The sequence below is a fragment of the Syngnathus scovelli genome, chromosome 13 (assembly GCF_024217435.2).
Source record: "Syngnathus scovelli strain Florida chromosome 13, RoL_Ssco_1.2, whole genome shotgun sequence".
NCBI lineage: Eukaryota > Metazoa > Chordata > Actinopteri > Syngnathiformes > Syngnathidae > Syngnathus > Syngnathus scovelli.
Genome location: NC_090859.1, coordinates 1,373,112 through 1,400,400, shown reverse-complemented (window position 1 = coordinate 1,400,400; position 27,289 = coordinate 1,373,112). Strand labels below are relative to the sequence as shown.

The 27,289-nt window shown below is 41.7% G+C and overlaps 1 protein-coding gene across 2 annotated transcripts in view; it reads right to left on the bottom strand.

Moving 5' to 3' along the window:
• slc12a2 (solute carrier family 12 member 2) overlaps positions 1 to 27,289 on the bottom strand; it is a 114,864-nt gene that overhangs the window by 14,550 nt on the left and 73,025 nt on the right. Inside the window, exons 12-23 of one of the 2 annotated variants that reach the window (XM_049738636.2) lie at positions 26,326 to 26,449; positions 23,284 to 23,385; positions 18,115 to 18,270; positions 16,518 to 16,617; positions 16,049 to 16,160; positions 15,687 to 15,827; positions 8,763 to 8,869; positions 8,486 to 8,565; positions 7,920 to 8,063; positions 5,626 to 5,673; positions 3,040 to 3,162; positions 1,285 to 1,396 (exon numbers count right to left, since the gene is read on the bottom strand). In XM_049738636.2, the coding sequence (XP_049594593.1) occupies positions 1,285 to 1,396; positions 3,040 to 3,162; positions 5,626 to 5,673; positions 7,920 to 8,063; positions 8,486 to 8,565; positions 8,763 to 8,869; positions 15,687 to 15,827; positions 16,049 to 16,160; positions 16,518 to 16,617; positions 18,115 to 18,270; positions 23,284 to 23,385; positions 26,326 to 26,449 (1,349 nt within the window). The remainder of the gene's footprint in view (positions 1 to 1,284; positions 1,397 to 3,039; positions 3,163 to 5,625; positions 5,674 to 7,919; positions 8,064 to 8,485; positions 8,566 to 8,762; positions 8,870 to 15,686; positions 15,828 to 16,048; positions 16,161 to 16,517; positions 16,618 to 18,114; positions 18,271 to 23,283; positions 23,386 to 26,325; positions 26,450 to 27,289) is intronic. The other variant, XM_049738637.1, reaches the window with a different exon arrangement.

The following is a 27,289-nucleotide window of genomic DNA, read 5'->3' as shown; positions in this document are numbered from 1 at the left end:
AGCAAGTAAACAAATTTTGTTGGTTCATTTTGAGCCGAGCCACAGTGAATAGAGCACCCCCACCAGACCCAACCGCTGGGACAGCATGCATTCTGGCTTGCCAGGCACAAAGTGCTTTACATACCATATTTTCTGGACTATAAATCTCAGTTTTTTTCATAATTTGGCCGGGAGCGTGACTTGTACTCAGGAGTGATTTATGAGTGAAATTATTAACACATTATTATATCATTTCACATTTTATTTTCACACCAACCCGCTAGAGGGTGCTCTAGGCCTGTGTGTCAGGATTCGGAAAGGCCGGAAGAATTGGAACTGCAACTGACGAGTCTGACGAAAGCGACGTAGAAGAGAAAGCACTGTATCTTCTACTTCCAGAGTTAGAGGAGTTGTTTAAGAGTGACACAGAGGATGACAATTTAATTGGATTTAGTATTTTGGAGTGACGTGGATGGTTATGTAAACTTGTTGGCATGTTATTTATGCTATAGTTATCTTAATAACTCATTATTTTAACATACCAGGCACGTTCTCAGTTTGTTGTTTGTGTCATGTAACGTTAGCATACCGTAAATTATTCAGCCTGTTGTCGCTTCTATTCTATTTTTTTTTTAAATTGCCTTTCAAGATGACATGTCTGTTCTTATTAATGTTGGATTTTATCAAATACATTTCCCCCAAAAATGCAACTTATATGTCTTTAGTTTTTTATTATGCATTTTATGGCTGGTGTGACTTGTACTCTGGAGCGACTTATAGTCCGGAAAATACGGGGTATATCAAGGTGAGGCTTGTCATGGGACTAGCGACTAAACAAATGCAATCTGCAGAATGTGCCCCAATGCTATGCAATGACTACTGCAGCAGTGTTGAGGTGTAACCGGTGACTGTGTTAACTGTACCCAAATTGATGGACATATTACTTTTATAAAAGATGACACAGAACAGATACTAATTCAATGGATCCTACTGTATCAATGCAGTGGCATATAAACTGTATCTTTATTTTGTTCGAAACTTGCAACTGCTCCACCGATGCGTTTGCATTGTGGCCTGGCATTTTCGTGTACTTATTGGTTCATCTTCTCATCCTTAGTATATACACAAGCATATACAGAATACTATACTATACTATTCATTTACTATTCTATACTATACTCTACACACTACAATATTCACTCACTTGTACGCATTTGTATGTACAGTATATGCAAAAGTAATTTAATTTCCAACATTATTTTACTCCAAACTTGGAACATTTGGAAAGGACTGAGCAGTACTTACGCTCTGCGGTCATGGTCAATCCTGTTTATCTTGCCACCAATAAAAACACGAATCTTACAATCCTTCCATCGCTTCTTGTTGGTTAACAGATAGGGAATAAGTAGAGTCAAACCTTCATAAAAAAATTAAACAGAACAAATGTTAAAAATTAAATAAATACATACTTGAAATACTGCTTGAATACTTGAATTGGGTCGCACTCAGTGTTCCCTCTAAGCTGCGCAGCTGCGCAATTAGGCACTGGTTGCACAGTCTTTCCGCACAAGAAACACCATACTGCGCACAAAATAAAATTCTGCATAAACTGATTGATTAATATCTAATGTTAGACATAATCTAATCTAATTAAGTGGACCGATGATTTTCTTTCTGTGCCTTTTTATAGTGTAAATCAGTAATTGACAGGTGTCTAGCCAATGATATGATATGGTTCACTTACGCTACATATATGTATGACACATATGAGTCCTCCCCATCCGTGCCGCGCAGGTTAGCTAGCTAACGACAGTGCGGCGGAGTCAAGCGATGCAAATGCTAAATTAGCTAATCATGGCGAAACGAATGAGGAGCGACACATCTACTCGCCAAGCCAAAATAAACAAGAGATGCGGCAGTTTTAAGATTGGATGGCTGTTGGAGTGTGTGCAACTACAAGAGGAAACGGTGAAACTGGGTGAGACTTTCTCTTTTTCGAATGAGAAAGGTCTCCTCTGCAAAACATGCAGTGAAGCCAAAGTGGCGGGCGAGTTTACGGAAGGAAAAATATGGAAGGAATGGAAGTTGGACTACTTCAAGCGTCACATTCAGCAGAAATGTTATTTGAAAGCTGTTGGAATTGTACAAAGACTCAAGATGGGACAGGGGATCGGTACATTATTGCGAGAGAGCGCAAAAGATCGACAGAAAAGGAACGAGCTGTCACACAAAACAAAATCCGACCCCGAGCAAGTTAAAGTTCTCATTGACAATATTTATTTACTTATTTATTCATTAATTTAATCTGGTGTTGCACACAGTGGTCCACAGTGTGCACAGGGAGCTTGTGTGTTTGCACAGACACTTCAAAAAATTAGAGGGAACACTGGTCGCACTCATTTATCGTGATAGGTATTGTTCGTTATTGAAGAGCTGCAGACCCCTAGAATTGTGTGACGTCCCCCGAGGACAAACGGACCAGTTAACAGTGACTTGCAGCCAATCAGAAAGCACGGTGACAAGGCGTTGCTGAATCCAAAATGAAAACAATCATTGCGCAACAGAAAGTTTGTGTTTGCAGTGTCTCCACTCCTTTGACAAAGGCTTTTTCTTTTTATGGCACTTTTGTCAGCTAAAAACAAACCAAAAATTGTCACTTCTTTGTTCACTGTGTTTATTTACGTTTAATCTCGGGAGGCTTTGCGAGATTTCCCGTCCAATGTGGCAATACTTGTGAATGAAATCCCTTCATGTGTGATGTGTTGCTCTTGCCGTGTGACTGCACAGCAGACACGTTCAAAACTATTGTCATAAATCTTGTCGTGTGCCCCAGGCTTTGGTGAACCGTTTTTACGCTTACATTCACACCGTCACTGAATGGGAACTGGACCCATGCTGCCTACACCAAAATCAGGTGAATTAATGTACCACGACAGTGATTTTCTTAAACAGTCTAAACATTTATAGTCCAATCATATTTGGGAATCAATCATTTATAGTCCAAACATATTTGGGAATCAAGCCCAATATACTGTATATATCATTCTTTTAAAGCCTCACCTCCATCATCAAACAACCACCAGACATCAACTGTGCCCTTCCCTTGTTTCTTCTGGAACTGCTGGCTGGCCTCCAACAATCTCTGATCAGATACATTCAATGGCACACTCATGTTCTTCTTATCTGCAGGGAGGGTTGCCAGTCACATGCATGTACACAACAGCACAAGGAAACAAACTAACAAAACAAAAAAACTCTTTTAGAGTACAGTTGATTTTATATTGTCATTTACGGCTGGTTTTCAACCCAACCCAAACAAAATTAAATGTCTATTGTGCACAACTAAAGTATGGATTATCCTGGGATATTGTAGGAATTGATTGTAAAAAATCTTTGTTCGAAAGACTGTCCTATAAATAACCAAATTACCTCTTGAAAATGTAGTGGGAAAAAATTAAACCGTCTCAACCGCAAAATTAAACATTTAAAGCAGTTTTGCTTATCAAAAGTCCAATAGTCTAAAGCGTAGAGATTCAAGCTGCAATACAGTAACAGAACAGTATTCCTAAAGATTCTTAGTGCAAAGAGTTGCTCCTTGTGGCTATAGCCCAAGAAAATTCTTTGAATTCCCCCTAAAAGTATAGAGTAGATTTTTGTAAAGATACAAATTATTCTCAAAGAATCCTAGCTCTTAAAAGAGCTCCTAAAGTGAGCTCTGTTAAAAGCAGGTGATGTGACATTTCATCATCTTAGGAGTTTCCTAAGCAAAGGACAGAAGAGGCAGGAGAGGTATTCTCCAAAAATGGCATGAGTGCATTCATGAAATGAGCAATTTTACCCTCGTTGAGTTGAAATGTTGCAAGTGCAAAGATGACCAGCATGTATGGCAATAAATATAAACGGTCTTGTCACCGTGGGATAGGGGGGATAGAAATTTCGGTTTCTTAGTGTGTCTTTGGCATGTGGAGAAATTGACAATAAAGCTGACTTTGACTTTGACTTTGAAATATAACCAAAACGAGTATGACTATCACTCCGTTTGTAGGATAGTAAATGAGTAACTCGTTACGACTGTCACTACGTTTGTAGGTTCCAAAATAAAATACAGCTCACTATTCATTTAACAGATATTTTCTTTTATGTGAAATATTTTTTTCAAATATATTGTCTCCACAAGAATAAATTTATCAATTTGGGGTTTCAAACTTTGGCCATGATCACTAAAAGTGTATTCCTGAAGTTTAATTGCAGTATTTGAGGGAAATAGATATAATTACTAGTGTCGAAAATATTTATTCACTTATCTATTCATTTTTCTCTTCATTCCTTTTGTACTGAGTGAAATTAGGATACACACCCCGTACCAGTTTGTGGTGGTAGTTCACCACCAAGTTGTATGCCAACTGCCAAGTAAAAACCAATAGAGGAACCAATCACAGCTTTTCAAATGATGAGATGAATACTTAGCAACGGGTGTCAATCAGACCTCCTCACGAAAATAGGAGTTTCTATCCATTCCTTGCTCAGAGTTGTCTGAGAATGTTCTTAAAACACTCCCGAGCTAAGACTCCTTGCTAGGATTTTTTAGGTTGAGTTAGGAGCACTCTGGTGATTTTCAGAATCTTTAGAAACATGGGCCCTGATATTGCATCAATACTGAGAAAATATAAACAATCAACAACAGAAAACAGCTTTCCAGCTTTGAAGCATCCTTGGCTAGTCAAGTTGGTTAGACACCTGACAGACAATGTGGCAATTGCAGAGAAGAGAAGCAGCAAACGCAAGCTATTTGGAGGAAACAAATGTTGGCAGAGAATTGGGTTAGGTTATAGGCACTAGAACACACAGCACGGTTGAGCAAATAGTCTTGAACTTGAATAGCAGAAAAAGAAAAAATATAGTATCTAAACAACAAACAATTGTGACAGACAGCAGAGAGACCGACCATCAAACATACAGTCTACACCTCGCACTTCGGCAAGGATTTACATATTCACAGAATTTTTTATTTATTTTTGCTAATGGCAGGCCACTCTCGTACCTAGTATTTATCCTATCGACTGTACTATGATAACTTGACTTATTAGTGCCCTCAAAACATAACCTTAATCAATGTACTTCCAAATGTTTACTGGACATTAAGAACAGTCAAACACAAATATGAGAACATTCGGAAGCAGATATCTTAGTGGCCAAAACTTCACAGGATCACAGAGAGTCGCCCACTCGGCCTCACCCCATTTAAAGGCAGAGCTTAATCTTAAGCGTTGGGACTCCCGTTTTACAGTAATTATTTCTTTTTTGGTATAGTTTTTTTTTCATAATACAGTTAATTCACTTCATGTAAAATATCCATCCATCCGTTTTTCGAATGTAACAAAAAATGTGGTGGGAACTGGAATAGAGTTTCAATTAATTTAAAAGTTTATCTGATATGAGACAATAGACTTACGCCTTTTATCATGGAACACATTAAACTTGTAAGTCAAGGTACCACTGTTGTATGTTAACTAATGGATTTAAAAAGGTAGTTTAAGGAAAGGTTTTGTTAGTACAAAGGATGAACAAGAGAAGAAAAGTGTAGAAAAGAAAGCGTTATGCTGCGAAAGAAAAACATAATGCCACTTATTTAAGTGGATATCCTGCCTTTTTTCAACAGGGGCTGGAATGTAGCTTTGCCATCATCTTCATCATCTGGGAAATATAAGACAAAAGGAGAGAAAAACTTAACTTACATTACAATTTGATTCCCATAAGAGTTCTTGTGGCTGAAGACCCAAATTGTCTCAGAGATGTCAATAAACAATAAAAACACTTAATTAGGGGTAAAAATCAGGGAAATAAGTAATAAATAATAAACAACATTACAGTGTCCTTTTATGTAGAATGTCATGTATTATTCAGATCAGTCATTTGGAAGATGTGTGAATAAAACATTGAGTCTAATCTTGTGAAAACTCTAGCATAAACCACTTTTTTTTATGACTGACAGGGATTTTTGAGCTACCTTACTACCTTACCTACAACCTCATAACGGTTGACCAAAAACCCCTCAATCTCTGAGTCAGAAAAACACACAAACAAACTTCAACAGGACACTCACTAGTACAGCTATGAATAAACAAATACAATGCTAATTGCTACAAATTCATATTTAAGAATATGTGTAAAAAGGACTGACAACACTGACGGTTGGATGGATGGATGATGGATGGATAGTTTATTGATTCCCGCAGGGAAATTCAGTTGCCAGCAGTATAAATTAATGAATGAATAAATAAAGATAGATCATATAAAAATTGGACATGACAAAAACCACAGACAACAGTGTTAAGAAACACAGAAATTTTAAGACCTGGTGACCAATCTCACTTGTATGTAGGGCTGCAAAAAATGATTACCGTATTTTTCGGACTAACAGTCGCTCCGGAATATACGTCGCATCAGCCATAAAATGCACAATAAAGTGAAAAAAACATATACAAGTCGCACCGGAGTGTAAGTCGCATTTTGGGGGAAATGTATTTGACAAAATCCAACACCAAAAACAGACATGAACGAGCAACAACAGGCTAAACGATACGGTATGCTAACAGAAACACAAACGAAGAGCTGAGAACGAGTCTGACATAACATTAACAGTTATCCAAATAACTATAACATAAATAACACCTTTATCAAACCATCTGTGTCACTCCAAATCATTAAATCCATCGATCGTCCCTTATGTAAACAATGCCGCGTGTGCGCCGCGCTGCCGGACTCGTCGTCAGTTGCAGTTCAAATTATTCCACAGGCCCATATAACGATACATAAATTATACATCAAATAACTATTATATAAACCACAATATTATCAAACCATCTGTGTCACTGCAAATCATTAAATCCATCGATCGTCCTTTATGTAAACAATGCCGTGTGTGCGCCACGCCGCTGGACTCGTCGTCAGTTGCAGTTCAAATTATTCCACAGGCCCATATAACGATAAATAAAGTATATATCAAAGTCCTATCATATAACCAACAATATTATCAAACCATCTGTGTCACTCCAAATCATTAAATCCAAAATCAAAATCTTCGTCCTTTATGTAAAGAACGCCGCGTGTGCGCTGCGCCGCTGACGTCGGCCTTGTCGTCAAATGCAGTTCAAATTATTCCACAGGCCCATATAATTATAAACAACAATTTTATCAAACAATCTCTGTCACTCCAAGTCATAAATCACGTGATTGAATCATTTGTCCTTTATGTAAACAACAACGTGTGTGCGCCGCGCACGTCAGTTGCGGTTCAAATTACAGTAATTCCTTGCTACATCGCAGTTCGTTTATCGCGGTTTCACAACATCGCAGATTTTTGAGTTTTGAAAATTTGTGAATAATTTCACATAAGTCGCTCCTGAGTATAAGTCGCTCCCCCACCCAAACTATGAAAAAACCCGCAACTTATAGTCCGAAAAATACGGTACTTTAATAATCGACTAATATGTCGATTACTCAGTAAATCGGATAGGAAAATAAAATGTTTTAATTACCACCACCTTACTCAAAAACAGCGCATTATTTCAAATTAATAGTTCAGAAAACAATTATAATTCAGTTATTGCTTTATATCATTTTTTAAAAAATAAACAACAATGTTGATTATTGTTTTCCAAAGTAAAACCAAACATTTTATTTTGACCACACATCAAGATCATCAATCTGCTAACATTTCAATTATTTGGAGAACTTAAATGGAAATGGTATCCCAACAGTTACTCAATTATCCAAAATAATTAGACCACTTTGACAATTGATTAATTGCTGCACCTTTGCTTAAACATATGAAATCAATTCTAATTGAAAACCATTTCCATTAAAACATCATCACGCTCCTGCAAAAGTAAACATCCTTCATGAAACAAGTATGGTCTCATTCCCATGGATTCTCTTACCTTTTTGTAAAGCTGGACTGTTTTGGAGACTTGTAGCTTTGGAAGACGGCTTGGATGAATCCCCATCACAATCTTTGCTGGTGTCAATGGACACAATCACATCTTTCATCCCAGAGGACTTTTCTTGGGATGATAGCAAATCATCTATACGAAACGAGTTAAATTAAAATTTAATTCATTTAAACTCCCTTTAAAAATATAATATGAGCGTGAACAAGCTGACTGAACAAGCAGAGTGACTGAATAGAAGATGGCAGCGAGAAATGTCAGCATCCTGTAAATTGATGCGCGACCCATGTAATATGATAAGAGAGTACAGTGATCCCTCGTTTTGCACAAGGGATGCATTCCAGAACCACCCACAAAAAACAAAAATCCGCATAGTAAAAATGGTATAAACATTATTTATAAATCTAAACATCAGATTTTCAAGCGAGCACGCTGGATTTTTTTGCATCTAGCTAAGCCACACCCCCCAAAAATGACAGCACATTGTTTACAAACTCTAAAGAGGTTGGTTACACAATTTGTACCGTGAAGAAAAACAGTTTGATGCAATCTCATACCTTGTCCATGGATATGCGACACATCCAATCCTTCTTTCAATCTCAAAATAACAGCACCATACTGAAAGTCAAAGGCATCACTGAGAGAAAGAACACAAAACAAAACGGGCAATCAAATCATAGATCTCAAATCGATTACGAGGGCTAAATATGAGAGGTATGAATCTAACTTTTAAGAAAGAAAACTTTTGTTGAAGGATACATTGAGATAACACTCAAACATATTTGGCTGAGGGATTATTAATTATATATAATGATTAAAATGGTTCAAACTTACTGAATCATACTGATGTATGTCTCCACATTCATCATGTCACCGTCTCTCCAATCATTTTTGAAACCAAGCACAAGAGTGTTGGGTTTTAGACGGCCTAAACCTGCAGCCTTAAGGGGAAATAAATATCTAGTTTAATCAACAATAGTAGCATTCTGCCAATTCAGTACACAAGATTTATCCTTGAAGTGTTGCCTTTTAAAATATTTAAAAATACTGTCGTTAAATCTACCTTTGACTGTATCTGTTGATATCTTAAAAATAATTATAGATTTGGTTTCAGAGTTTTAGAGTCAAAACAAAGCAGAGGTCACCAACTATATTTGACAGAGGACAAAACATTTATTGGACCTAGGGGGCCAGACACTCAAATAAGTTTGGCATGACAATTATTTTATATTCATTATTTACCGTATTTTCTGGACTATAAGTGACATTTTTTCATAGTTTTCATAGGGTGTGAGACTTATACTCAGGAGCGACTTGTGTGAAATTATTAACACATTATATAATTTCACATGTTATTTTCATACTAAACTGCAAGAGGGCGCTCTATGCCTGTGGAGTAATGGGAACTGCAACTTATGATGAGTCTGACGTAAGCGACGTAGACGAGAAAGCGCTGCATCCTTTATTTCTGGAGTTAGCGGAGTTGTTTAAAAAGTGACACAGAGAATGAAATTTTCATTGGATTTAGTGATTTGAAGTGACACGGATGGTTTGGTAAACTTGTTAGCATGTTATTTATGCTCTAGTTATCTGAATAACTCTTAATATGTTATGTTAACATACCAGGCACATTCTTAGTTCATTGTTTATGTGTCATGTAACGTTAGCATACCGTACAATTATCCAGCCTGGTGTCACCTCTATTCTATTTTTATTTAAAATTGCCTTTCAAGATGACATGTCTGTTCTTGGTGTTGGATTTTATCCAATACATTTCCCCCAAAAATGCGACTTACACTCCAGTGAGACTTATGTCTTTTCCTTCTTTATTATGGATTTCATGGATCGTGCGACTTGTACTCTGAAGCGGCTTATAGTCCGGAAAATACGGTATACCGTATTTTTCGGACTATAAGTCGCGTTTTTTCCCATAGTTTTGGGGGGGGGGGGCAACTTATACTGAGAAGCGACTTATATGTGAATTTTTTCACAAATTTTCAAAAATCCCCCCCCCCCAAAAAAAGGTGAAACCGCGATAAACGAACCGCGATGTAGCAAGGGATTATTGTAATTTGAATTTCAAGTGAAGTCCGCGTTGCGGCGCGGCGGTTGTTTACATAAAGGACAAAGATTCGATCACGGGATGACGAAGATGACTAAGGGCCCCACGTACTACCGTCATGAGCGGCTAGGTTTGTAAGTGACACGGAGGACGAGGAGTTTGAAGGATTTAATGATTTGGAGTGATACAGAACATTTCCGTGGATGGAAGTCGGGGTCCGGCGCTCGGCCGGGTGGCTGTTTGGGAACGGTGGATGGGGCTTGGACATGGCTTTTACGCATGCCCGGTCCTATTCTATGGAGCTCTCTTCCACCTCCGTGGCTGGAAGTGCCACCTCCGGGGATGGAAGTCGACGCCAGTGCTTGGGGCCGTGTGGCAATGAACTATTTATGTTATAGTTATTTGATATATTTTATTTCGTGTAGCAACTTGTATATGTTTTTATCGTTACAGTTCAGTAGTTGTTGGCTCGTTGAACTTTTGTTTTGTTAAATAAAGAGCTGTTTACCAAACCCACGTCTTTCCTTGTACTTTGTTAACGCTACAATATATACTAGTTCTGTGGAATAATGACGATGCTGACATCAGGGCGCATGCGTGGCGTTGTTGACAAAGGACGAGGAATTTGATTGATGGATTTAATGATTTGGAGTGACACAGATGGTTTTATAATATTATTGCTTATATAATAGTTATTCGATACATAATTTATATATCGTTATATGGGCCTGTGGAATATTTTGAAGTGGAAGCGCCGTCAGCTGCGCGCACGCGGCCGGCATTGTTTACATAAAGGACGATCGATGGATTTAATGATTTGGAGTGACACAGATGGTTTGATAATATTATTGCTTATATAATAGTTATTTGATATATAATTTATATATCGTTATATGGGCCTGTAAAATATTTTGAAGTGCAACCGCCGTAAGCGGCACGCACCCGGCCGGCATTGTTGACATGAAGGACGATCGATGGATTTAATTAATTGGAGTGACACAGATGGTTTTATAAACGTGTTATTTATGTAATAGTTATTTGAATAACTCTGAATGTTACGTCAGGCCCGTTCTCAGCTCTTCGTTTGTGTTTATGTCACGTTAGCATACCTATCGTTTAGCCTGTTGTTGCTCGTTCATGTCTGTTATTGGTGTTGGATTCTGTCGAATAAATTTCCCCCAAAATGCGACTTATACTCCGGAGCGACTTATGTATATATGTTTTTTTTGACCTTATTGTGCATTTTATGGCTGATGTGACCTATATTCCGGAGGAACTTTTAGTCCAAAAAATACGGTATTTTTTCCATTTTAGAACAAAACTGAAGGCATTTTAGCCCTTATAGTCTCAGTTGTTTTCTGTTATTTTAGTAAGGAGCACATGATATTTTCTCCTTGATCATTGTCACAGGCCAGATTGCACAGTCCGGCGGGGCTGATTCTGCCCGGATCACCACTTAATGATCAATACTATAAAGGAAAGCACACAGTAGCAAAATTTGGCTTTTAATGCAGCTTTTAAGATATTATTTGATGGAATTTTGTGCTATCAATCGCATTTCGTAAAATGGTAATTAATCTGGCAACTCCAATCGGGAAAACTACATTACGCTTTAAGAAAAGTCTAATGAGCTCTAATTAGCTCCTCTTCCTCAATTTACCTTTGTTACCATGTAGTAAAGAAAATGACAACTTTTTGTGTTTGGCAAAAAGAAAAAAAGATGACTCTCTTCAAATTTCTGTTTTTCCATACATAGTTAGCCTTTATCATACATTATCTATCCACATTTCCATCCATATTCCATCCATGCATCCATTTTCTGAACCGCTTAGTCCCCACAGGGGTCGCGGGCGTGCTGGAGCCTATCCCAGCCGTCATCGGGCAGTAGGCGGGGGACACCCTGAATTGGTTGCCAGCCAATCGCAGGGCACACAGAGACAGACAACCATTCGCACTCACACTCACACCTAGGGACAATTTGGAGTCTTCAATTGGCCTACCAAGCATGTTTTTGGAATGTGGGAGGAAACCGGAGTGCCCGGAGAAAACCCACGCGGGCTCGGGGAGAACATGCAAACTCCACACAGGGAGGGCCGGAGGTGGAATCGAACCCGCACCCTCCTAACTGTGAGGCGGACGTGCTACCCAGTGCTCCACCGAGCCGCCTCCATCCATATTGTTAGACGAATTATCAATTTCCGTCATGTGGTTTAATTTGTATGTATATATGATGATTTGTTAATGGTGTACAGTCTTGGATTATTTACTGGACCAAATATCAGTTTTATTGGACCAAATATCAGTTCTAATGTTTATATTCAAAAAGAGCAATCTCATTGATACACATATAAATAAAAGGAAATCTCCCATCATAGAGTCAAAAATTTAACATTATAACCCAAAGTATATAATAAGTTAGATCCTCATCACAAGTTAACTTTACCAGCCAGGAATTTTTCTATTAAAGTGTCAACATCATGATTAAATAAAATCATTAATATATTTGATTAAAAAATAATAATAAAACTTAAACTTGAGAAAATCAAGACTCAACATAGACAGTAATATTGTAAAGAAACATTACTTTTAAATGCAAGTAGCGAGAAATATGTTACATTTTGGAAGTAAGTTGTCCAGCATTGAGTTAAACATGTGTCCAGCATGCCCATAATCAATAAGGTAAAAATATTAATGAAATATTAGTAAATTTGAAATACTTATATTACCCAAATTACAGAGAGAAATATATCTTACGAAGAGATGCTATTATAAGGGGAATCACACTCCTCAGCCTCCCTGGTAAGGTCTATTCAGGGGTGCTGGAGAGGAGGGTCCGTCGGGAGGTCGAACCTCGGATTCAGGAGGAACAGTGTGGCTTTCGTCCTGGCCGTGGAACAGTGGACCAGCTCTACACCCTCGGCAGGATCCTCGAGGGTGCATGGGAGTTCAGTCAACCAGTCCACATGTGTTTTGTGGACTTGGAGAAGGCGTTCGACCGTGTCCCTCGGGAGGTTCTGTGGAGGGTGCTTCGGGAGTACGGGGTGCCGAGCCAACTGATAAGGGCGGTTCGGTCCCTGTATCACCGATGCCAGAGTCTGGTCCGCATTTCCGGCAGTAAGTCGGATTCGTTCCCAGTGAGGGTTGGACTCCACCAAGGCTGCCCTTTGTCACTAATTATGTTCATAATTTTTATGGACAGAATTTCTAGGCGCAGCTGAGGCGTTGAGGGGGTCCGGTTTGGGGACCTCAGCATCGCGTCTCTGCTTTTTGCAGATGACGTGGTGCTGTTGGCTTCTTCAAGCCGTGATCTCCAGCTCTCGCTGGAACCGTTCGCAGCCGAGTGTGAAGCGGTCGGGATGAGGGTCAGCACCTCCAAATCCGAGTCCATGGTCCTCGATCGGAAAAGGGTGGAATGCCCTCTCCGGATCGGGGATGAGATCCTGCCCCAAGTGGAGGAGTTCAAGTATCTTGGAGTCTTGTTCACGAGTGAGGGGAGGATGGAGCGTGAGATCGACAGGCGGATCGGTGCAGCGTCGGCAGTAATGCGGACCCTGTACCGGTCCGTTGTGGTGAAGAGAGAGCTGAGCCAAAAGGCAAAGCTCTCAATTTACCGGTCGATTTACGCTCCTACCCTCACCTATGGTCACGAGCTATGGGTCGTGACCGAAAGAACGAGATCCCGGGTACAAGCGGCCGAAATGAGTTTTCTCCGCAGGATGTCCGGGCTCTCCCTTAGCAATAGGGTGAGGAGCTCGGTCATCCGGGAGAGACTCGGAGTAGAGTCACTACTCCTCCACGTTGAGAGGAGCCAGATGAGGTGGCTCTTGCATCTTATCAGGATGCCTCCTGGACGCCTCCCTGGGGAGGTGTTCCGGGCATGTCCCACCGGTAGGAGACCCCGGGGACGACCCAGGACGCGCTGGAGAGACTATGTCTCTCAGCTGGCCTGGGAACGCCTTGGGATCCCCCGGGATGAGCTGGATGAAGTGGCTGGGGAGAGGGAAGTCTGGGAGTCCCTCCTAAAGCTGCTGCCCCCGCGACCCGACCCCGGATAAGCGGAAGAAGATGGATGGATGGATAGATGCTATTTTAAATATTAACTTTTTATAAAACTTTCAGACTTAGTTAACTGTCGCAAATACCGTAATTTTCGGACTAAAAGTCGGTCGGAATATAGGTCGCATTAGCCATAAAATGCACAATAACGTGAAAAACAACATATATAAGTCGCTCCGGAGTACAAGTCGCATTTTGGGGGAAATTTATTCGACAAAATCCAACACCAAGAACAGACATGAACGAGCACCAACAGGCTAAACGATAGGTATTCTAACGTGACAAACACAAACGAAGAGCTGAGAACGGGCCTGATGTAACATTCAGAGTTATTCAAATAACTATTTAATAAATAACACGTTTATAAAACCATCTGTGTCACTCCAATTCATTAAATCCATCGATCGTCCTTTATGGAAACGATACCGCGTATGCGCCGCTGACGTTTAAATATTCTAAATATTCCACAGACCCATATAACGATATATAAAGTATATATCAAATAGCTATCACATAAACAACAATATAATCAAACCATCTGTGTCACTCCAAATCATTAAATCCATTGATCAAATTCCTCGTCTTTTGTCAACAATGCCGCGCGTGCGCCCTGACGTCAGCCTCGTCATTATTCCACAGATCTAGTATATAACTATATTATAGCGTTACCAAAGTACAAGGAAAGACGTGGGTTTGGTAAACATCTCTTTATTAAACAAAACAAGAGTTCAACGAGCCAACAAGTACTGAACTGTAACGATAAAAACATATACAAGTTGCTATACGAAATAAAATATATCAAATAACTATAACATAAATAGTTCACCACCACACAGCCCCAAGCACCGGCGTCGACTTCCAGGTGTGTGGCGGAGTGGACTTCCATCCCCGGAGGTGGTACTTCCAGCCACGGAGATGGAAGAGAGCTCCATAGAATAGGGCGTGCGTAAAAGCCATGTCCGAGCCCCATCTACCGTCCCCGGGCAGCCACCCGGCCGAGCGCCGGCCCACGACTTCCATCCACGGAGGTGAAAGAGAGCTCTGTAGAGGAGGACCGGGCGCACGTAAAAGCCGTGTCCGAGCCCCATCCACCGTCCCTGGACAGCCACCCGGCCGAGCGCCGGCCCCCGACTTCAATCCACGGAGGTGAAAGAAAGCTCCGTAGAGTAGGATCGGGCGTGCGTAAAAGCCATACTAGTTTTTCAAACCTTCTGTGTCACTCCAAATCATTAAATCCTTCCAACTCTTCGTCCTCCGTGTCACTAACAAACAAAGCCGCTAATGATGCCGGTAGTACATGGGGCCCTTCGTCATCCCGTGATTGAATCTTTGTCCTTTATGTAAACAACCGCCGCGCCGCGCCACTAACGTCACTTGAAATTCAAATTACAGTAATCCCTTGCTACATTGCAGTTCGTTTATCGCAGTTTAACTTTTTTTTCTTTTTTTTTGAATTTTGAAAATTTGTGAAAAAAATTACATACAAGTCGCTCCTCAGTATAAGTCGCCCCCCCCACCCAAACTATGAAAAAAAAACGCGATTTATAGTCCGAAAATTACGGTACACATTTGTAAAACTACATCTCACTTTGCCACAAAATCGTTGGTTGCTGGGTAATTTAGTTGCCATGTGTTCCTACCTGGAGGAGGTACTGACTTCCCTGCCTCATGTCTTCTGCGAACACTGGTGTGTAGAAAGCCTTTGTTTCATTCTTGAGCAGCCAGCGCTGATACCGAGACTGGTCTGTTGCCAGATCTTTAAAGTTTGGCCTTCTATAACCCTGTGAGGTAGCAAAGACAAATAAATAACAATAATACTATTTATACGAAATACTTAGTGATTGACTGTGTGTAATGCTAACATAATCTGCAACATTCTTAAATGCATTTTCTATTTTTTTTTAAGTGTACCGATTAATGTTGTAAATGCGTCACAAATATACCATGTGATAGATACTAGTATGTGCAGGAAATTTAATGCCATAAGGAATTATTTGCTCACCGTTCGAATATGACCACAGATCATCAGACCCACATTCTTAGTAAAGCTGTGGACCAAGTCCAAAAGAGCTGGACGGGAGTTAGGGTAACCAGTCATCACCAGACACTGGGGTCTACATACAAAAATAAGCAAAAATGTACATCATTGATCCCCCCCCCCCATTTTACTGTGGTCTAGCCTTGGAGTGGGACATGAGGGGTGGTGGATGAGTGGGGGTGGGTATCTAAAGTAGATTAGCACAATCAAAGCAAATATGTTAATCTCTTTAGGATTATAAATAGGTGATAATATGACATGCGAATGAACCCTGAAGCCACACAAATTATTCTGCCTTTCATAGTGCTTATTAGCTCTCATCTGAACTGGGAGTTGTAGAATGACTATTCAGCTTCAGATGTTAATTTGATTTAACCATACAACAGAGATGATGCAATCCAATGATCCGTTAATGCGCGCTTATCTTTTATACCTGAAATTCTTAATGTGGTCTTCTACTCCACTGAGGTGTAAAGTGTGGGTGAGAGCCTGATGGTAGGTCAAAGCCTGGGTCGATGAGCCCCAGTTCACATCTGGACAGGAGAGAGCATGCATGCAGAAACGCGCATTGGAGTTAGGAAGTGTGTTTGTGGGTCACCTCGCTGAGCCACAGGCAATCTGTCCCATGTGGCGTGATGGGCAATAAGAAAGCCTTGTATGTATGTGTAGCTGCATGTCAAACTGTGTACACACAGGTGTGGTCCAAGTTGTTAGGCCTGCATTGCATTTGTAGAGGTTGCAAGGGCACTGCAGCGTGACTGTCCAGTATTGTGTCAGGACTTGCAATTCTTTTTGGTAATTGGTATCAGTAAAGATCAAGGCCATAATGCTCATCATAACATTTTGCAATGTCAGGATTCTGAATGGCTGCGGTAGAGTCATTATAATGATCCATTATCGAAACTGCTTATTTTCACGAGGGTTGTGGGCGTGCTGGAGTCTATCTCAGCTGACTTCGGGAAGTAGGGAGGGTACACCCACATTTTCATCAGCATTATTAGTGCAACGGAATGTATTGTCTGCCATATGTGAGCAATATGTAACATTAGTAACTTGTTAGCAGATTGAGCCATTCATTATTCAGAGTCCCTCTACATATTATTATAAATAAATAAATAAATGACTTGTTGAGACTTTCAGGTGTAGTCAGAGTGGGAGACCTTCACTCACTCTGCTGGCAGACTAAAACAGAATGACACTGATTTGGGTACCACTCCTCCAAGTGGAGTACAGTGCGAGGAAGTGAACCGGAATTGCTTAGATTTCTGCATAAATTGATCATAAACTGGTTTGATTTTAAACACTGCCTATATTGATACCATTCAAACAATTACAGTATATATTTTCATATTGTGTTTTGAGCTTAGCAAAATCTCTCACCAGTCGTACGACAGGGAGGAGGGAAAAGTACTAGTAGTAAGTGAACCCTTGGCTTTAATAACTCCTTAATCCCAGGAATCTTGCTAAACTAATTAGTAAAGAATTAACCAAAATTCATCCTGATCACATCCGATCTAGTACATCTAAAGGAAATATTTAGTTGAGGTTATTGCTGTCAAAATGACGGTGAATCAGTTATCAAACTAAAAAAAACTGACATTTTCCTCCATGTCCTGTGAATCTTTTTGGTATAAAAAATATGAAAACTATTCGTTTAATGATGACAGGGGCACAGTGGAGCGCTAGATAGCATGTCGCCTCATAGTTCAAAAGTGCAGGGTTAGATTTTGTCTCTGGCCTTCCTGTGTAGAGTTTGCATGTTCTCCCCATGGGTTTCTACCAGGTTCTCGGCTTTCCTCCCACATCCCAAATACATGAATGGTAGGGTAATTGGGCACTCTAGATTGACTTTAGGTGAGTGTGAATGCTTGTTTGTCTATGTGTACCCTATGATTGGCTGGCAACGAGTTCTGGGTGTCCCTTGCCTACTCAGCTGGGATAGGCTCCGGTATGCCTGCGACCCTCCTGAGGAAAAGTGATTCGGATCATGGATGGATGGATTTTAAGAAAATTTAAGATGACATACTTACCAGGCTTTTTATAGCTGACATAAATATAGAGTCCCAGAACAATGACGTTGGTGAAGAGAGCAGCCGACCAGTTGATGACAAACATTACCACGCAGCACAGTACAGCTCCCGCAAGCGAAACCCACATGTTGTAGTATTTGAAGCTGGGACGCCACCCTGTGATATTAATGCCATAAAGTCACAAGTCACAATTCAGAACAAACACAGTAAACAAAATGCTAAAAAATTACTGGTATATCCGCATGTAAACCTCCGCAAAACTCTTGTGTTAAAATGATTAAACGAATTATTAGAAGTCAAACTTGAGTAGGTTTGTCAAATACACCACCAAGAAAAAGGACTACTCATTTTTCAACAAATAGGAATTCAACATAAGAAATGTTTTTTCTTTTCTTTAATGAATTATGACCATGAACTGTAAACAAGTTACAAAGAGCATGGAAAGAGAGTATCTTGATGTTGTATGTACTTGGGTTAAAGAATGAAGGGTATCAGTCTGTTATACATGAGCTCAGAAAGTTACACCTGCTATTTAAGACCATAATTACTCACTCAGCCTAGGGGTAACACAAAAATTGAAGAAATAGACTTTTAGTGATGGGACACAGTGATGCTGCGTTGTTATAGAATGACTAAGGCTACAACCACAACACATAAAGGGTACATTGACCATGTCACTTCATTCACTACAGTATTATGTGACAATCCCCTAAGTAATTTTGGTAATGATGAGGCTAAGATTTTACACACAAATAGTTTTTGTAAAGGTTGGTCTATTTTCTCAATATTTCTCAATATTAGCCTCAGATTGAGCCATGTACCATTTATGTGCTGGTAAATACATAATCTGCTTGGTAGAATTAAATGCAAGACAGGGAATCTGTACCTGGAGCACAGCTAGCGCTCTGGGGTTAAAGGAGAAAAAGAGCATAGAATTTAATATGTACAATGAAAAATCCATTATCTTGGGCGCAATATGCGTTAAGGTAAGATGTTTTAAGACAAACTATTACAAAACGTTATTTGCCAAGATTTCATCATCCTTGTCCTGCGGTTGGTGTCTAACTGATTTCTTCCCAGTTTCTGAATGCAACTGTTTACTATCTGGCTTAGACTGAATGACTCAATGGCCCCATTTGAAAAATGTTTCAAGTTTCTGAAAATAACTTTCTTCAAAACTGCTGTTCAATAATTCAGAGTGCACCAAAATCAGTGCTGGTGCTCCAAACAGGTCATGGTGCATCAGTGAGTCATGCAGTACAGATAGAAACAGTTCAAGCACGAGCTTCTGCAGAGCACATTGTGAGTATGGATGGGTGTGTGAATGGCTGAATGTGAGGATCTGTAAAGTGCATTGAGCACCATATGGTGTAGATAAAAGCACTACATTAGTGGACTCCATTTGTGGTTTACCTTTCTTACACAGCTAAATAAATGAATTAATAAAATAATCCATGAAACAGCAAGGCTGAATTGCAATATAGCGAGGGAAAAATGTGTGTGTGTGTGTGTGTGTGTGTGCGTGCGTGCGTGCGTGCGTGCGTGCGTATGTATGTATTTATTTATTTTTTAGATGAGATTAATTTATTTCTAAGTAAATCTTATTTTGAAAAGAATGAGCTCAAATTACTGTATTTTTCGGACTAAAAGTCACTCCAGAATATACGTTGCATTATCCATAAAATGCACAATAAAGTGAAAAAAACATATGTAAGTTGCTCCGGAGTATAAGTCGCATTTTGGGGGAAATTTATTCGACAAAATCCAACACCAAGAACAGACATGAACGAGCAACAACAGGCTAAACACAGGTACGCTAATGTGATATAAACACAAACGAAGAGCTGAGAACGGGCCTGACGTAACATTGACAGTTATCCAAATAACTATAACATAAATAACATCTTTATCAAACCATCTGTGTCACTCCAAATCATTAAATCCATCGATCGTCCTTTATGTCAACAATGCCAGGTGCGCACTGCTGACGGTGGATGCACTTCAAATCATTCCACAGGCTCATATAACGATATATAAATTAGATATCAAATAACTATGATATAAGCAATATCATTATCAAACTATCTGTGTCACTCCAAATCATTAAATCCATTGATCGTCCTTTATGTCAACAATACCGCATGCGCGCCGCGCCGCTGACCGCGGTTGCATTTCAAATTATTCCACAGGCCCATAAAACGATATATAAATTATATATCAAATAACTACTATATGAGCAATAATATTATCAAACCATCTGTGTCACTCCAAATCATTAAATCCATCGATCGTCCTTTATGTCAACAATGCCGGGTGCGCGCCGCTGACGGCAGTTGCACTTCAAAATATTCCACAGGCCCATATAATTATAAACAACAATTTTATCAAACCATCTGTGTCACTCTAAGTCATTAAATCACGTGATCGAATCCTTTGTCCTTCATGTAAAACACCGCCGCATATGCGCCGCGCCGCAGTTGCAGATCAGATTACAGTAATCCCTTGCTACATCGCGGTTCGTTTATCGCAGTTTCACTACATCGCGGATTTTAGAATTTTGAAAATTTGTGAATAATTTCACATTTAAGTCGCTCCTGAGTAAAAGTCGCCCCCCACCCAAACTATGAAAAAAACGCGATTTATTGTCCGAAAAATACAGTATATTATAGTTCTCTCGTAGGGCCATTTTGACTGTGAACCCATGTATGATTGCCTCGTATCACATATAAACAAAAAATTGATGGATACCTACTATTGAAATCACAAGCCAGTACATTTGTTTTCAACTGATTTTTAATTTATTTTAAAGGGGGGGATTGGTAACAAAACAAATCTTACATTACCTAGTTATGCAGTGTTGTTAAAAGTCAAGACAATATGCAAGAAAATTGAAGTCGACACATGACTTGACTTCACAGGCCACACAAAATAATGTCGCGGGCTGGATCTGGACCCAGGGCCTTGAGTTTGACACCTGTGATTTATGAATAAATGAATGTCACCATCATCTTTCCTATTATAGCACATTTACACGATTTATCACCACATCCGTGAAACCTACCTTTAGTGAATTCCATTTCAAAATAAGTGTGTTTATGCTATTAAATTGTCACTATCTTACTCACTAGTAAACACACTTACCGTATTTGCCGGTGTATTGGTCGACCTTTTTCGATCCAAAATCGACCGAAAAAAATCGACCTCGACTTATACACCGAGTCATAAAATTTAACTTCGTATTCATCGCTTCAAATGTGATGGTAACCAAGGCCGTTTCTCATGCATCTCATTGTGCGTTGCACTTAGAAAATTTGAACCGGGCGACGTGCGCGAGTGCGCGGCCCGCTGGAAGTCGAATGAGGCGCCGCGATCTCCTGCGCGGTGCTTATAAAGTGCCGATCCGCTCGGCTTGGAGCTATTTCCGGCCTCCCGTTGGTGCCAGGCGGCGTGCGCGAGCTCGCCGGCCGCGATCTCCTCCGCGGTGCTTATAAACAGCCGATCCGCTCGGCGGGGGCTATTTTCGGCCACTTGGCTCGTGCGCACGGCCTCACGGATGTGCCGGGCGGGTGCGTGAGCTCGCCGGCCGCTGGAAGTCCAATGAGGCGCCGCGATCTTCTCCGCGGTGCTTCTAAACAGCCGATCCGCTCGGCGGGGGCTATTTTCGGCCACTTGGCTCGTGCGCACGGCCTCACGGATGTGCCGGGCGGGTGCGTGAGCTCGCCGGCCGCTGGAAGTCCAATGAGGCGCCGCGATCTCCTGCGCGGTGCTTATAAAGTGCCGATCCGCTCGGCTTGGAGCTATTTCCGGCCTCCCGTTGGTGCCGGGCGGCGTGTGCGAGCTCGCCGGCCGCGATCTCCTCCGCGGTGCTTATAAACAGCCGATCCGCTCGGCGGGGGCTATTTTCGGCCACTTGGCTCGTGCGCACGGCCTCACGGATGTGCCGGGCAGGTGCGTGAGCTCGCCGGCCGCTGGAAGTCCAATGAGGCGCCGCGATCTCCTCCGCGGTGCTTATAAACAGCCGATCCGCTCGGCGGGGGCTATTTTCGGCCACTTGGCTCGTGCGCACGGCCTCACGGATGTGCCGGGCGGGTGCGTGAGCTCGCCGGCCGCTGGAAGTCCAATGAGGCGCCGCGATCTCCTGCGCGGTGCTTATAAAGTGCCGATCCGCTCGGCTTGGAGCTATTTCCGGCCTCCCGTTGGTGCCAGGCGGCGTGCGCGAGCTCGCCGGCCACGATCTCCTCCCCGGTGCTTATAAAGTGCCGATCCGCTCGGCTTGGAGCTATTTCCGGCCTCCCGTTGGTGCCGGGCGGCGTGCGCGAGCTCGCCGGCCGCGATCTCCTCCGCGGTGCTTATAAAGTGCCGATCCGCTCGGCTTGGAGCTATTTCCGGCCTCCCGTTGGTGCCGGGCGGCGTGCGCGAGCTCGCCGGCCGCGATCTCCTCCGCGGTGCTTATAAACAGCCGCATGCGCACGGCCTCCCGGAATTTGAACACATTTCGTCAATAAATTTCGCATATTGAATTTTGAAGTTTAATATAATGCAACAATTGAGCTCGACTTATACAAAGGATATATCATAAAATCGTAAATTTCCGTCGAATTTTAGGGGGTCGACTTATACACCGAGTCGACCTGTACACCGGCAAATACGGTAATTTAAAATGAGTTGTTTATTGAAGTGTGTGTGCCTATACAAGTAACTGATAGTGTATGGGTGACACACGCTTGATTTGTGCGCAAGCAGCGTGGGATTGATTCCCGCTGAGTGGTGGATGGATAGATGTGTCTACAATGTATTTGAAAATGATGTGCATGTCTCGTTGTTCTCAACATTTTCTGCTCAAACTTCAGTTATCTGCAAATCTTCCTTCACCATTTCAATAAATGTTCTCTTTGCCTACTAGCATTTCCAACATTCATGTGCTAAAATCCACTGTTCCTCCTTTGCACGTACCCAAATAATTTCCACCTTCTTTAGCTTGATCTGTAAACCTTCCAGTCAGTAGAGAAGTAATCATTATTTTAGAATGTGCTCTCAATGCCTTTTAGGAGAAATACATTGATTTTCACACAAAGGAAATATTCAAGAGATTTCTATCATAACAGCTTTGATACTGCATTTTACAATAGATCACATTTAAAGTAGTTTACTTATCTTCCTATAACTTACCCGGGGAGTTAGCCAATGATGCATGGAACACCGAAAAGTTGATCAATGCATAGGAGGCCAAGAAAAAGTTAGAGATGATAGGGGCAATTATGTTCAGTTCAGCTGCAACGAAACAAAACATAGATGACCAGTTGTTTACATTCTTAAACACAGTATTGCAATGTTCACATTATGTAGCATCAATAAGACACTTTCTCGGAGACTATTTTTTATAACATAGCGAGAACTAATCGGTCACAAACTCCGCATGTTCAATAGGGAATGCTATAAAGGTCACTTCACTTGTCTATATTTAAGCCCAAAACACTACTCCACCATCTCCTGTCAATGTTGTAGTCTTGCTATAACATGGTGATCATCTACTATATATCCATGGGGAACTTTCATTAGTTAATACAAATAATTACTTGTGTATTTCTGAGCCTGCTGTAGAAGGTGTAAATTTTAAGAATTTGACCTACAGTACAAATTTGCACAATACAGACCAATCGCAATAACTTTTATTGATGAGGTCATCATATCTCCCCAAGTGTGACAAATGGCTTCAAGCACAGTGACCACAAAGCAGCAAGAGTAGGGTTCTGGGATGAGAACGGCTATTGTGAAAAACCACTGAAAAGTAGCTATATATATCCATATCCCTAGATCTATCTAACTAAATAACTCGTCTACAAGTGAAGAAAACCCAATCGCAAATTCACATTGTGGCGGTGTAAGAACACTTACCGTAATTTTCAGACTAAAAGTCGCTCCGGTATATAGGTCGCATTAGCTATAAAATGCCGAATAACGTGAAGAAAAACATATATAAGTCGCTCCGGAGTGTAAGTCGCATTTTGGGGGGGGAAATTTATTCAACAAAATCCAACACCAAGACCAGACATGAACGAGCAACAACAGGCTAAACGATAGGTATGCTAACGTGACATAAACACAAACGAAGAGCTGAGAACGGGCCTGACATAACATATAGAGTTATTCAAAAAAACTATTACATATGTAAATAACACGTTAATAAAACCATCTGTGTCACTACAAATCATTAAATCCATCGATCGTCCTTTGTCAACAATGCGTGCGCGCCGCTGACGGCGCTTGCACTTCAAAATATTCCACAGGCCCACATAACGATATATAAATTAGATATCAAAAAACTATTATATAAGCAATAATGTTATCAAACCATCTGTCTCACTCCAAATCATTAAATCCATCAATCGTCCTTTGTCAACAATGGGTGCGCGCGGCTGACAGCGCTTGCACTTCAAAATATTCCACAGGCCCATATAACGATATATAAATTAGATATCAAATAACTATTATATAAGAAATAGTATTATCAAACCATCTGTGCACTCTAAATCATTAAATCCATCGATCAAATTCCTCATCCTTTATGTCAACAACGCCGCGCGTGAGCAGCTGACGTCAGCCTCGTCTTTATTCCACAGATCTACTATATAACTATATTGTAGCGTTAACAAAGTTCAAGGAAAGACGTGGTTTTGGTAAACGGCCCTTTATTTAACCAAACAAACTTCCAGGCGTGTGGAGGCGTGGACTTCCAGCCACGGAAGTGGAAGAAAGCTCCATAGAGTAGGACCGGGCGTGCGTAAAAGCCATGACCGAGCCCTATCCACCGTCCCCGGACAGCCACCTGGCCGAGCGCCGGCCCCAGAATTCCATCCACGGAGGTGAAAGAGAGCTCCATAGAATAGGACCGGGCATGCGTAAAAGCCATGACCGAGCCACATCCACCGTACCCGGACAGCCACCCGGCCGATTGCCGGCCCCAGACTTCCATCCACAGAGGTGAAAGAGAGCTCCGTAGAGTAGGACCGGGCGTGCGTAAAAGCCATAATAGTTTTTCAAACCTTCTGTGTCACTCCAAATCCTTAAATCCTTCAAACTCTTCATCCTCCGTGTCACTTACAAACAAAGCCGCTAATGATGCCGGTAGTACGTGGGGCCCTTCGTCATCCCGTGATCAATCTTTGTCCTTTTTGTAAACAACCACCGCGCACGCCGCGCACGCCGCGCACGCCGCACCACTGACGTCACTTGAAATTTAAATTGCAGTAATCCTTGCTACATCGCGGTTCGTTTATCGCGGTTTCACTTTATTTTTTATCCATCCATCCATTTTCTGAACCGCTTAGTCCCCACGGGGATCGTGGGCGTGCTGGAGCCTATCCCAGCCGTCATCGGGCAGTAGCCGGGGGACACCCTGAACCGGTTGCCAGCCAATCGCAGGGCACACAGAGACAAACAACCATTCGCACTCGCACTCACACCTAGGGACAATTTGGAGTGATCAATCGGCCTACCAAGCATGTTTTTGGGATGTGGGAGGAAACCGGAGTGCCCGGAGAAAACCCACGCGGGCTCGGGGAGAACATGCAAACTCCGCACAGGGAGGGCCGGAGGTGGAATCGAACCCGCACCCTCCTAACTGTGAGGCGGACGTGCTACCCAGTGCCCCACCGAGCCGCCATTTTTATTATTATTATTATTATTTATTTTTGAAAAAAAAAAAAAAAAAAACACATAAGTCGCTCCTTATTACAAGTCGCCCCACCACCCAAACTATGAAAGAAAACGCGACTTATAGTCCAAAAATCACGGTAGTTCTCCGCATAACTGAGATATGCTGTGATGAAAGTAGCGCCAAAATGCTGCCGAAAATAAGGCGGATGTTGTTGCATTAGTGCTGTCAGTTCGTTAGGTTTACAGAGGCAAGCCGATTTCTGAAAGATGACGTCGAGGCGGGCGGGCGAATGCTCGCGAGTCGCCGAGGCCCCCCCATATATAAACATTTTCTCAACGGATTTACACGATTCACGAAAACAATACTTTCGACGGAAAAAAAAACGTGAAAATTCTCATCCCTGAGGGTTACAAAAACAATTCGGACTTGGTTCACATTTAAGTCAATGTCATCACAATAAACATTTATAACATTTGTAAGCATAATACTTTTAGAAGACAAATTATTTTCCATTCTATCGCCATATTATCAAGCAGTGTAGCTAGCTACCTTACCAATTAGGATGAAAACAAGAGCGATCACAAAGGTAAGGATGTAGCCTCGGAGAGGCTCATTGTTCTTGCCATAACCTTTTGCAAACATTCCAAGGCCTGGGTAAATGTTGTCTTTACATAAAGCCTGTAAAAAAAAGAATCATATTGTTATTATGTAGAGGACATGTTCCTTACATGCCTAATCGTAATTAAAACTGCTTTAGATATTTTTAGGGGGTCATCCACACTCTGGTTGTGTGACCAATGTGTCTGTATTCATTTTCCATCCATCCATCCATCCATCCATCCATCCATCCATCCATCCATCCATCCATCCATCCATCCATCCATCCATCCACTTCCGCTTGTCCGGGGTCAGGTCGCAGGGAGAGCAGCTTTAGGAGGGATGCCCACATTTCCCTCTCTCCAGCCACTTCATCGAGCTCATCCTGGGGGATTCCAAGGCGTTCCCAGGCCAGCTGAGAGACAGTCTGTCCAGCGTGTCCTGGGTCGTCCACGGGGTCTCCTACCGGTGGGACATGCCTGGAGCACCTCCCCAGGGAGGAGTCCAGGAGGCATCCTGATGAGATGCCCGAGCCACCTCATCTGGCTCCTCTCAACGTGGAGGAGTAGCACTCTCCGAGTCTCTCCTGGATGACTGAGCTTCTCACCCTATCTCTAAGGAAGAGCCCGGACATCCTGCGGAGAAAACTCATTTCGGCCACTTGTATCCGGGATCTCGTTCTTTCGGTCACGACCCATAGCTCGTGACCATAGGTGAGTGTAGGAGCGTAGATCGACTGGTAAATTGAGAGCTTTGCCTTTTGGCTCAGCTCTCTCCAGCACGACGGACCGGTACAGAGTCCACATTACTGCCGACGCTGCACCGATCCGCCTATCAATCTCGCGCTCCATCCTGCCCTCACTCGTGAACAACATCCCAAGATCCTTAAACTCCTCCACCTGGGGCAGGATCTCATCCCCG